The sequence below is a fragment of the Cricetulus griseus genome (assembly GCF_003668045.3).
Source record: "Cricetulus griseus strain 17A/GY chromosome 1 unlocalized genomic scaffold, alternate assembly CriGri-PICRH-1.0 chr1_1, whole genome shotgun sequence".
Lineage (NCBI taxonomy): Eukaryota > Metazoa > Chordata > Mammalia > Rodentia > Cricetidae > Cricetulus > Cricetulus griseus.
The window spans coordinates 249,829,812-249,842,171 of NW_023276807.1; the positions used below are offsets into that span (position 1 = coordinate 249,829,812).

Genomic DNA, 12,360 nt, shown 5'->3' on the forward strand with positions numbered 1-12,360 from the left:
TTGCTAGTAAAAGAGAAAGACAAGTAATAAAGGACTTACCTAAGTAGCTGCATTCTGATTGACTCTGTTATCATTAGAAGCTAAATCTTCTCATACAGATAATTTTATGTTCTCCCATGTTATTTTGTGAATATATCTGGTCTTTTCCCTGGTCATATCATATAAGATGTCTTATTGTCACGCCAAGCTTGTTTATATAATTTCAAGTTAAATGAGATGCTTATTATATCCTTCACGTTATCTTATTTAAAATATTTTTAAAGAAACAATGCCTGTGACATTTAATATTTATAAGTGCATCAGAATTCACAAAAGGTAACCCAATCCCTTTCTTTGTTTTATTGATGGGGTGAGTAACTTTGTGTTAGATGTCAGGATATGAAGACATCCTCTGCATAGGGAATGATGTTAACCATATGGCCTATTCACAATCAATTGAATTACAAGTCATGGCAGTTACTACACTTTTAAAATATGCCTGTGTTGCTTTCCATTAGTTCACTAATGTGACGTTTAGGAAAGGTTCATAGCTGGTCATCCCTTCTTGACCATGTGTAGGGCACAAGGCATAAAAGCATGAGTTAAAAGTGTTAAGTGTAAACTGACAGTTATCAGTTCTAAAATAGTCTACAGTCTAGGTGCCATAATTATTTTGAACTTTTAGGGTAGTCTTGTATCCATCCATGTTTACTAGAGCCAGCTACTAATATTATTTAATCTTACTCATCAGGCAAGAAGAAAGTTCTTTCAATTTATTATTAGGAAATGATGTTAAAGTTTAAAAAGGAAAATCCATATTTAATCTGTTAAACAATAGCAAATTTCTTATGAACCAGTGATACTGTAATTGAACTGGAGACGTTTTTAGAGCAAGCTTGCTTTGGCTTTTTCACCCTCCGATTTGGAATCTGCTCACAGTACTGCCAGCTTAACCAAAAAGGATTAACTCTCATATCCAACTGAGAACACAGATAATTCTCAGTAATTGGTAAAAAATGAAGATGAATGGGGCTGAGAGATAAGGAGCAATTAGCTCATCAGCAGTTACAGCTGTGCACTCAATCCGGATCCATCTCTTGAGTCTCGGCCCCTTTTAAAGAACCTAAGCAGACTAAGCACAGGACACCCCTCCCCAAAAAATTGCTATACCTGCCCATCATTTCTCTAGTCTTCCATTCTGTTTCTTACTATACAAAGACACCTGTCATAGCATGGTATGTAAATTACTACCTCTCCTAGGACCTATGTCTAAAGCCAATCTTCTTTTTAAACTTTTTTTTTTATAACAGAAACCAAATGACTACTGTAGACACTCTTAAATTCCCTGTCAATCGTTTCATTATAGCAGCATCATCTGTTTGAAAATATAAGCAATTCCCTCATCTAATTATAGGAAGGATTTGAGGTTCATTAACATTGCCAAGGCAGGATCCAATGTGCAACTCCAGAGCTCTGTGTGGCGGCCTGGCTCTCAGTTTCCTTTTATTTGCTGTCTCCAGATCTCCAAGACTTTTTCCTGAAATCATAAAATCACTCTTTTTCCTCAAAGCAGACACTTGTGCTAGAAGAAAGGAAATGACTTCGGTGTGAATTATTCTATATCTGCAGGATATTCCTATTGTTATTTTTCTTGTTTCAAGGTTAGGGAATGTTCACCTTGGGAAGATATTTTGTCTCCCTCTGTACTTGGCCTCTTTGTCCTTTTAATAAATGTGTTTTGTTGGTTGGAGGGCAAGAAGTGTAAACAGGGGCAGAAAGACGACAGGAGAACACATTCTCAACCCAACTCATGTCCTTACTTTTGCTGAAACTCCTGCATCCTGTTAACTATTTCAAGTTTGAGAGGAATTTTAAGGGAAATGTGTACTTCCTACACATGACATTTGTTCAGTTCTGTCATCTTCTGAACTACCACAGACTTGCCTATACACTCCAGAGTTCAGAAAGACAAAATACTGAAGTCGTGAGATGACTTCATTTCCTTGAAGTAATAACAGCAGTTAGGGGGCTATGACTATAGTTTAAACAATGAGATTTTCTTGGGACATCTGTTTTGAGATCACATTTTGAATAGATATGAACTCATTTCCTATGAAGCCAGCAATCTACTATTGTTGATAGCTGTTTACCATTTCTATGAGTCAGATATTTGCCACTGGCAAAGGTCCCTCTAAAACCATCTGAGTATTTTCTAAACTGTGTACATAGTGTTTTCCTTAAATAAAATGTTGAAAAAAGAATGTATTCTTTTCTTGACTCTTAGTAAATTATTTTTCACAAAACTTTGTGCTTGGGAATAATATTTAATGCATTTATTTTTAAAGGCGTATTTCCTGGCTCTATTTAGTAAAAGGGAGTAAGACACTAGGTTTAGCAAGTATTTATTTAGATAACATAGATACTCTGAGAGATGTTTTTATGTCAATATTTAAATAGCATTTCAAAACTAGAAGTAAAATTAAGGTTCCTTTATTTAGACTAAACACATTGTGATGAATTTAGTATCCTCCAAGATGAACATAATGCCAAAAGAAAAGATAAACAGATACAAAAAGAGAAACAGTTGTGGATTCTGTCAAATTGAACTTCAGTTCACTGGTTTTACATTTTCCTTTTCCAATATCCCAGTTCCAATTTACAAGGAGAGTTTTTAAGCTGGTTATGCAGATCACTTGTTAAACAAGGAAAGAATAGTCATTTATCTGGCCTACATTCTGTGGAAAGTGTTGCCACTAAAAAGAATCCAGGACATTTTTCCTTCTTATCTGGAATGTAGCTCATATCAGCCAACCTGTCACCAGATAGTACTTGATATAAACAAGAGATTGCTAAGACATCTCAGTAATCAATATCAGGATAGCTACAGTATGGAAACCCCAACCAGTGCATATCATTTGTCTCAGTATCTATTTCTATGGCCAAATGAAGCATTAATTCAAATCATAAATCTATGGTGATTTAAATCTGGGAATGAGCACCTGCCTGCTTTAATGATTTATTTTGTACATTTCAGTAAGCAGGAGATTTGTCCATATGAACTGACAGGTCACCTTCAGATGCCAGGAGCAGACTGTTTATCACCATGCAGACTAGCATCTCATCTTAGCAAGTAAATATTAAACTAAAAGAATCCAATTGATTGTGGATAAGGGAGAACAGTGATGTGGCCATATATTTTACTCAACAAGCTGATGCCTCACTCAAATCTATCCTGTGTTCCTCAACTATTCCTACAGTCATCATCCTTTTAGAAACACGTGGGCTCAAGGTTAATAATCTAAAATTGGAATGCAAAATAATTATTTGTCAACATCAGAGATTTCTAAACTGTGTTTTTTGTTTCCTGGCTAATTTTTAAGATTCATTATGAACCAGTGGAAGCCATCTTTCACAGGATTATCCAGTCACCTCATCCAGCCAAATCCAGCCAATTCAAGCTGAAACAGAATCTATTTTCTTGGACTATTGGGATTTATTTATAACTAGGGAATTGAACACATGCACCCATAAAGACAATTCTAAAATGTATGCCTAAACGTATGAGTGTAGTGAATGGAAGTCATACGGAACTAGAAATGTTGCTGGGTGTGGGCAAGACTAAGTAGAAACAAAACATAAAGCCTAAGGGTCACCTCTGTGAAAGGTGTCACTCTGGCAAGAGCTAACTTGTAGTCAGATTCACAAAAGTAGTGAGTTTGAATCCTGAAGCACAGGCTTGAGAGTCTTGGGATTCCTTCTAGAATTCAAATTCAGTTCCTCTTCCTAGCCACTTCACCATGACTTCCAGAGCACAACACATGTCCTATTGCTGCTGTAGGCCAGTGTTTCCCATGAATACTTGTGTGGCCCTTTCACATTAGCTGTGTATTAGATCACTTTTGTGTTTTTACACCAAGCAGAACTCAAAAGTTTAAAGAAGTACAATCTAAGATGTTTCTAAGTTTTCTCATGGCTCTATGATTTCAGAAGTTAACACCCAAGACAAGAGGAATGCAAAGGGGGAAGCTGCTGCTGATGGCAGTAAAAACAGATAGAAGGTCACTTTGAACAGGGCAATCTGAGAAAACTGTATTAGCAGAAGTAATACCAAACTTCAAGTAAACAATGTGAGAAGCAGACATAATGAATGGCGTACTAAACACTAGGCACACATAGTTTAATTATCACACTGTGGCATTTCCCAGTTGTCTTGAACTGTTAAGCTCAGAAAGTCCACGTAACTTTTCAAAGTCATAATCAAATTGCTATTGAGCACTTAAAAGAGGCAGGAATTGTCTTCAGAGAAGCCTGGAGCCACAAAAACTGCTCAGTTCAGCAACTTCTTTGATCTATGCAGTTTGGTCTGACCTTCACTGGGTTCCTTTCCCCTTTATAGCCACTCTCCTCTAACATAATACTCATTTTCTATGATTTCTAAATAAATATCCAAGAATAGGAGTTTTGATGAAAGACAATAGGAATTACAAATTCTTAGACAATTGCAGTTTGTTAAGAATGGAATTAAAATGACAACAGAAGCACTCCCCAAATCAGCTAGAGAGGCCCCAAATATAAATGACGTGTGTTCCTTTGCATCTAACACTCCACTGATGGAAACATGTCTCTAAGAAGACACACATGTTTCTCTTAGTTCAAATGGATTTAAGATGACTCATAAAATGCTATAACACTATAGTGAGCTATCAAGTAAGAGGAAATGCCATTTTCCCAACTCAAATATAATGGGGTATTCAAATTGTTTATATTTTAAGACATGGTAATAGCCTAAGTACCTAAATAATTAAAGGGAGCTGTAATTCGGTCACTAGGTAAACGTTATTACATACTAAAAATATGAAATGCGTGTTAATGCTTAATTGTGAGTCATTTGCTTCTTCACTTCTGCCTATGGGTTTCTAAAAAGCTAACTGCTGCTTGCCTGCTCAGGAGAATTAAAGAGATGGTTTACTTTGAATAGGTCCCTTTAAAATGTATTACACTGTCTGCCTTAATCACTACTTTAAGCATCTTCTATGAGCAATGACCTGCATTGTAAGTCTACTCTGAAAATTTAAAAATAAGCAAGGTGTCATGTGGAATAGTAACTATAACTAGTGAGTAGCTATTTTTTTTCTTATGGGAGTGGACATGAACAGTCTTTCACTACACAAAATTATGCTGTTAAACATTTCCATCATTTGTAAATACTACAGAGATCAGCATGTCTTGAATTTCATGGATTAGCCCTGCCTTGGAAAACCATCTTTAAAGATCTTGGTCTCTCACTGCCAAAAAAGCACTGATAACTTATTTTTATAGTGCTTCAAGTCGGCCTATCTCAGTAGCCAAAGCAAAGGAATATTATTTTAAGCCCTTCTGCACTTAAAAGTTCTAAAAGGGAGGGCATTATAATTTTTCATTTTGCTTCAGTATCAGTATGACAGAAAGTCTAAAATGGGTTGTACCAACCATAAACTAAGTATTCTCGGATTTCTCAGCCTTCTCTGTAGGACCTCAATCAGTGCAAGTGCTGGTATATGTGTGAGCTGGTTTGTTGCAGCATCCTCTCTTCAGTTGGTCCTCCCTATTTTCACTGTTCTGAGAATAGCCACCGGTAGCTATTCTCAATTCGGTTCTCCTTATGTGGTCCTGCTGAATGATTCTATTTTTCCCACTTGAATGTCAGAAGTTGCCTTTTACTTTCATGTTTGAAGAGCTATTTTGTGTTTGTACATATGTTTCAAGTCACTTACTACCCTAGCATTACTTTATTGTATGTACTAATGAATATCTGCCATGAAATAGCATGCATAATGCTTTATCATATGCCTATAAATATGTACTAATGAGTAGAAAGCAGAGAGCTATTGATTAACTTTAGAAATGATGTTAAAATGCTACATGAAAAAGAGAAATTGATTGAATTGTGATGAACTTCCATGTTCATTCTAAGCTTTGTTAGATAGGATAACATGTATGTGTCCTTACAGAATGCTATTTTCTCTTCTTCAGTTATATTTTGAGTATAAATTCTGTACTCTTAAGAAAAGTATTAGAGTACAGTAGCTGAATTAAATGCTTTGCCACATCAATACCCCAATAACAAATATTTCATTGTTTAAAAAAATAATATACATTTAAAGCTGCATTCACAAGCCAAGTGGTTTGTCTGCTAAGGTAAAGGAGTTTCATCGGGTTTCACTGTGAGTTAACATAAGGAAACCAGATGATCATGAGAAGTTAATGTTGTTCTCTTCAAATGGAAGAAGTCTTCTTAATGGTTGTGGATAGAAGGAATTACCAAATAACAATACCTATTTCTGGCAACATAGCAAAGGTCTCAGTTTCCATCCCCCATCCACAGTTTAACTTTGTGTAGTTTTTTTCCTGTGGTAAACAGAGTTCTGAACTGATATTTTTAAGGAATCATTTAATACTTTTACATAATGCATAAATTGCCTTGGATCAATGATACTATATGCCAGAGAAGTAGAAGATTTAAGTAACTCTTAGTACAGCATATTTTGAAATTTTTATTTATGTTATCACCTGTTGTTTATACTCTTAAAATGCCCACCTGTAAAATAAATTGCATTATATGTATAAATATAGTGAAGCAGATATGTTATTCTTTATTATCCATGATTTCAGACAAGGGACACAAAATGTAGCCTGTATAAATGAGAGAAAGCTAACGAATAAAGCTGTTGTTGATGGTAATGAATGTCTTTCTTTATAATGAAAACATAAAAATGATTTTTAAATGACAGGTAGGATTGGATACACACACATTTCTAATTACCTACACTCAAAATTTTATAATTTTATTCTTAAAATTTATTTTAAGTTATATATTAATTCATTATTGTAGCATATTCTGAGCTGTAAAATTGATCCTATATTTAAAAATCATACCTTTATCAGTTCCTTTGTGTACATATGAGACAGGCAAAATGAAGACTTAAAAATATGCTCCTCTTTTGATCTCAAAGCACTCAGTTCTTCAAAGTGTAGTCAGTAGTTTTATCCTAAAGTAGAAAATACCTCTTTGGAAAGGTGAATGTGAATAGTGACAGTGAACATAAAACTTACCAACACTTGAATTCATGTCCCCGTTTTCAGAATCTGCTCCATGTTGGTTGTTACTGGCATGATAGTTGCTCATAGCTTCTAATTTGATTTTTTTCACCTTCATTGCTTCAGCAATAGCTGCATTGGTAGCAGCTGCAGCGGCTGCAGCAGCTGCAGTCAGACCTTTAAAAAATAAACAAAAAGAAAACGTAATTCAAATTCAGAGTTTTTGTATGATAGTCCACATCTTTCGACATACAAACATGTACACACAAACATATATCTGATTCCTTTATGTTATACCGATAATATAATTCCATTCCAAACCAGCTCATTCAGCACTGACACAAGACTCCAAATTCTTATCAAACTCTCTACTTCAATATTAGCAGAAGCATAACTCCCATATTTCATAGCAGTGGATATGTGGATAGAATGAACTTTTGAGGACACACAGTCTGAACATCTCACTCCCTGCTGAACAGACTCTGCAGGTGCCCAGAAGCAGTTAGAAAGTCAGAACTCAGATTAACTACAAGGCCTACTTCCAGCACCCAAAGTATCCTTCTTTCAGGTGGCACTCCACTCTCAAGCTTTGATGAGTACGCCACCGTTTCTCACACATGCTTTGCAGCATCAGCCCTCTGCTTTCTTGCCTGACTCACTTTCATGACTGCCCATCTTCTAGTGAAATTCTACACACATTTTGGAGTCTTAATCCCTGTCTTCCCTGGGTTGGCAAGATCTACGCACACATATCTGTTAGTTACATGAACACTGCACTGTACGTTTCTGCCTGTGCATGTCTTTTCCTTGGGAGTTGGTGAGCTATGAAGTGACAGAGGCCATCACCAGTGGACAGCTAAGTAGCTGCAGGGTTCAAGATTTGTAAGTCTAAATGCAACTTGGCATGCCAGGACTGGCTGGTATACACAGGAGGCCTGCCCTTCTCTGAAGAGAAAGGAGGAGGAGTGGAAGTAAATAGAGGTGGGGTACCGGGGGGGGGGAACTGGGAGGAGAAGAGGGAGGGTGGAGGAAAAATTTGAGTAGATTGGGCAAAAAAAAATAAATAATAAAAATATAAAGATAGTTCAGCAAATTTGTTTCCTTATTAAGCCTCTAAGTACCGATTCCAGTGATGGAAGAGTGATCTGATCACCCTAGTAACCCCATATTATTGATCAGTATCAACTCTGCTTTAAAGATTATGGAAAATAACACAAGTTCTAAACTTCCATATTTAGGCCCCAAATGGCCACTGTCCAGGCTTTATTTTACACAGCCTGGTCATTCATGGATAATAATGGGCGTGCAGATAATAATAGGCATGGTAAAAAAAAATGGAAATTTAGCCCCACTTTTGAAAATCAGAAAGCAAAAGCCATGGATGTGAAATGGTATAGGTAGCAGGAAGAGGATTTTGAATATAAAATTTATTATCTTCTCAATACGTCAGTTTTTACCATTCTAACCTGGCTGTCCAATCTGCAAAGAGATACACACCATGGGGAAAACGAATGTCTGCTAATTCTTCATCTTTAACAATCTATGAAAGGAGAGCGTGTCTTTCCCTGCACCCATCTTCTTTTCACACAGCTGCTTGAGAGATTCTGAGCACTATGTTTCAGCCTTCTGAATTTAGCTGTGTGATTTATTTCCACTCCCAGTTGGTAGAGGGAATGAACACCCCTCTTTTTTTTCTTTCCTCCTCACTAATCCTTACTCCTTGTTACCACAGGAGAAAGCTGCAGCCCATAGAATTACATGGAAGTCTTGGTAGAAACCTTTGCTATGTAATCAGTGCTTAGAAGACACCACCTTCTCTTCAGATCAGTGCAAAGAGGCCTTGACCACATTCACCCTGATGCAATAAGATCTGCAGATCACATCTTTCCTGGAGAAACTCATAACTACTCCTTAAAAGGCATTGATCTAAATTCAAAGAATCCATCTGGGTTTAGCACAAGCATTCGTTGCCTTTTAAGTCTCAACTTGAACAGATTCTCTCATCTTCCTATGATTGAATTTTCTCCTCAATTACTCATTTCCTTCAAAGATGTTTCAGAACATTTTCTTTCCTGTTCTCTTTAAATCCTCTTTGTGATTCCCAGAAAAAGTTTTATTTTTCCCTTGATGTATGCCTTGTCACCAATATGAACATCTTATTTATCCCTTTCCTCTATTTCCTGGTGTTGACTTGTCTCTAATTTATGTCTCTTCTCAGCTTGGCTTCATGTCACAGAAAGATCAAGTAATTGTATTCAAAATATGAATGCTTACGACACAACTGCATATTGGCCTACAAATTCCAAATATAACACAATACAGACTTGTTCAGGATCTGGTCTCAGGAAAACCAATGGATCTTTTTGAGAATAGTTTCTCCTACAAAACCATTCTGAGCCCAAAGAGGAAACATAATTATCAAGTAAGAACTCTCTAGAAAAATAACACATTATATTCGGTACTGCCTGTTGTTCATCTTTATTCTTCTGCAAGCAAAATCCAAGTGTTAGCTTTCTTTAGGAAAATTTCTTTACCTATTCCCTTACTCTAGATTATTTATATTTAGCTTTTTAACATTTTTATTTAATTTTTTCTCATTTTAGTTACCAATCCCAGTTCCCACTACCTCATGTCCTCCTACTCTCCCCAACCCTTCACTCACTATCCATTCCTCAGAGAGGATAAGTCTTCCCATAGAAAGTCAACAAAGTCTGGCACACCTCTCTGAGGCAGGACCAAGGTCCCCTTCCTATATCTACCCTGAGCAAGGTATCCTTCCAAAGAAAATGGGCTATAAAAAAACAAAACTATCTGATTGCAGGGGAAGGCCAGTTTAGGTATCCTCTCCACTAATACTTAGTGTCTTAGTTGGGGTCATCTTTGTATTTATCTTAATTATTATAACTACATTTAGTAAAGTTATTATCCTCCATTACTGCAAAATTGTTTGACACTTTTTTCAACTTTTACAATTCTAATAGAATTACAAAAAATGTGTGTGTGTGAGAGAGAGAGAGAGAAAGAGGGGGGGAAATGCCATATTCACACATGTGCATGCATTCATGCATGGCATAATCTGAATAACATACAATTTAGCATTCTAATTTTACCTAAGTTTTTTAACACAGGCAGGAAATTATGGTATATGCAAAAAATCACAAACTTTTATTTTTACTAAGGCTCTCCACTACTGTTGCAACTTTAAACCTCTGTATCTTATTCCATAATTCCTGAAATGATTTCTTTTAATAGTCTTTCCAGGGAAGAGAGCAACAGTTGGTTATCAAATAGCAAATAATCATCCCTGAAAACACACATACAAATAACATTATACAGACTGAGCAAGTGATATCTCAGACTATATTTGTATACGTATATTCACATAATAACAATTTATCAAAAAGAGGCTATGAATTTATAAAGAACAAGGGGTGATCTATGGGAGTGTTTTGAGGGGGAAGTAGGAAATAAGAAATCATGTAATTATATTATAATCTCAAAATCATGGGAAAACACAATTTCATTCAATGTAGTTTAGTCATATTCACTCCTCTCACCCAGGTCTTCAAAGATTTAGCACCTTGTCCTTTACCTGCCCAAGCTTTGTCCTGTTTTTCTGTTAATAAACATCAGAATCCAATTTGTGCTGGAGATAAAAGTTATGAACACATACATGTAAATTCACAAATGACATGTGCTTATATTATGACAATTTTAACAACTGTCACTTTCCCCACCTGTAATGTTTTACTTACATAGTAGTCAAAATGGCCAGATAAAATGTAGGCATGTTGATAGTATTTAATGTCTGCGGTTGTAATCAAATGCAATACTTTAAAGGGTCAGTAGGGTTCTTAGTGCCCATTTCCCTGACTAACCATGTGGACATATCTTCAGTGTCAGATTAACTTCCGTGCCCCAAATACAGAGCCTAATTTTAGTTACCCAAGTGGACTGCATCAATTTCTCTCACTTAAATCTTTGAAAATGCTTGTCTGACTTTGTAGTAAAGTCTTGTGGCCCCTTGTTCCAGGCCAACCTAAGACACCTTCTTCACATGGTGACTTAACTGCTCAAAGAAATTCTCAAATTCCTGACTATTCCCTATTATAAAGACTTCTCAACCTTTCATTCTTGCCAAGAATAATACATGACCTTATGCAACTGCTCAAGAAGTGTTAGTAATGAACATTCTCCCCTCCCCCTTGTCACAATTCTATTACTACATAAGCCATCTTGCCATCCTTATATGTGATCAGGAAGAATAGTACAATACATGGATGTCATTGTATTTTATATGAGAGAAAATGATGTGACTAAAAGGATTAGGATATTAGGGCTACATCTCTAGGTGACACTACCAAGGGATTATGGATAGATCCTTGGTATACTTACAGCAATTGTATTTATTACCCTGGTGTTTGGTGTAACCTGTCACTGAATGCTAAATTTATGTCATTCTCAAATTAGATCACTTGGGGAGCCACAAGAAGAATATGGCAGTTATATTGGCCATGTTAACAAAAATCCAGAATACTTTATTTTGTGTTAGATCATATGTGAATACTTGAGAGCTTGCAAATCTCATAATTTAATGTAAAACATGACTCTCCATGGGTTCTTTGCGCCTAAGTTTGAGAAGATCACAAGCCCTTTGGCTTCCCATTCCATCTACTATAGTTTTCTTTGCCTTTCAATGGCCCTTTCCTCTCAAATCTCCAAGGTAATTCTTAAATCCTTGGAACCTTATTATCCCTGAAGAAAACATAGTTTGGATCTCTTTGTAGAGTAAGAAAGAGGTTGTATTATATATGTCATTCACTAATTAACTTCCTTTTAAAAAGAAACAAGGGGGGAATAAATGATTTACAGAATGCCAAGAATTCAACCCATGACATGTTTTTTGTAGCAAAGAATTATTCTCTGATGGAAACACCAGTAACCTTTAGTATCCACCTTGTTCTTTAACCCCCTCTATTGTCACAGACCCTTGTTCTGTTCTGCCTCAGACTCATGAGCCTTTGGCTTCCCTGGCTTCCATGTCTCACTACAAAGTATCTAACATTTTTCCCATTGCTACTGCTCTAAATTCTTCCCAATCCAAACAACTCATTTTCTTTTCAGAACTAGTCAATTCAGTATCTCACAGGAAAGGTGTGGGGAGGCAGGAGCTTCCAAACATTCTTTTAATGCATTATAAGAAATATTTTAAATTATATATAGATGTGGGGTAAGAAATTTATACTAAAATTAACAGTGTTTCTGTTTTATAATGAATGGTTATTAACCATGTGGGATGTCATT

General features: G+C 36.1%; 1 protein-coding gene across 1 annotated transcript in view; it reads right to left on the bottom strand.

Moving 5' to 3' along the window:
• Dach1 (dachshund family transcription factor 1) overlaps positions 1–12,360 on the bottom strand; it is a 344,402-nt gene that overhangs the window by 136,250 nt on the left and 195,792 nt on the right. The window contains 1 exon segment of the mRNA XM_035453117.1: positions 7,072–7,233. Coding sequence (XP_035309008.1) covers positions 7,072–7,233 — 162 coding nt within the window.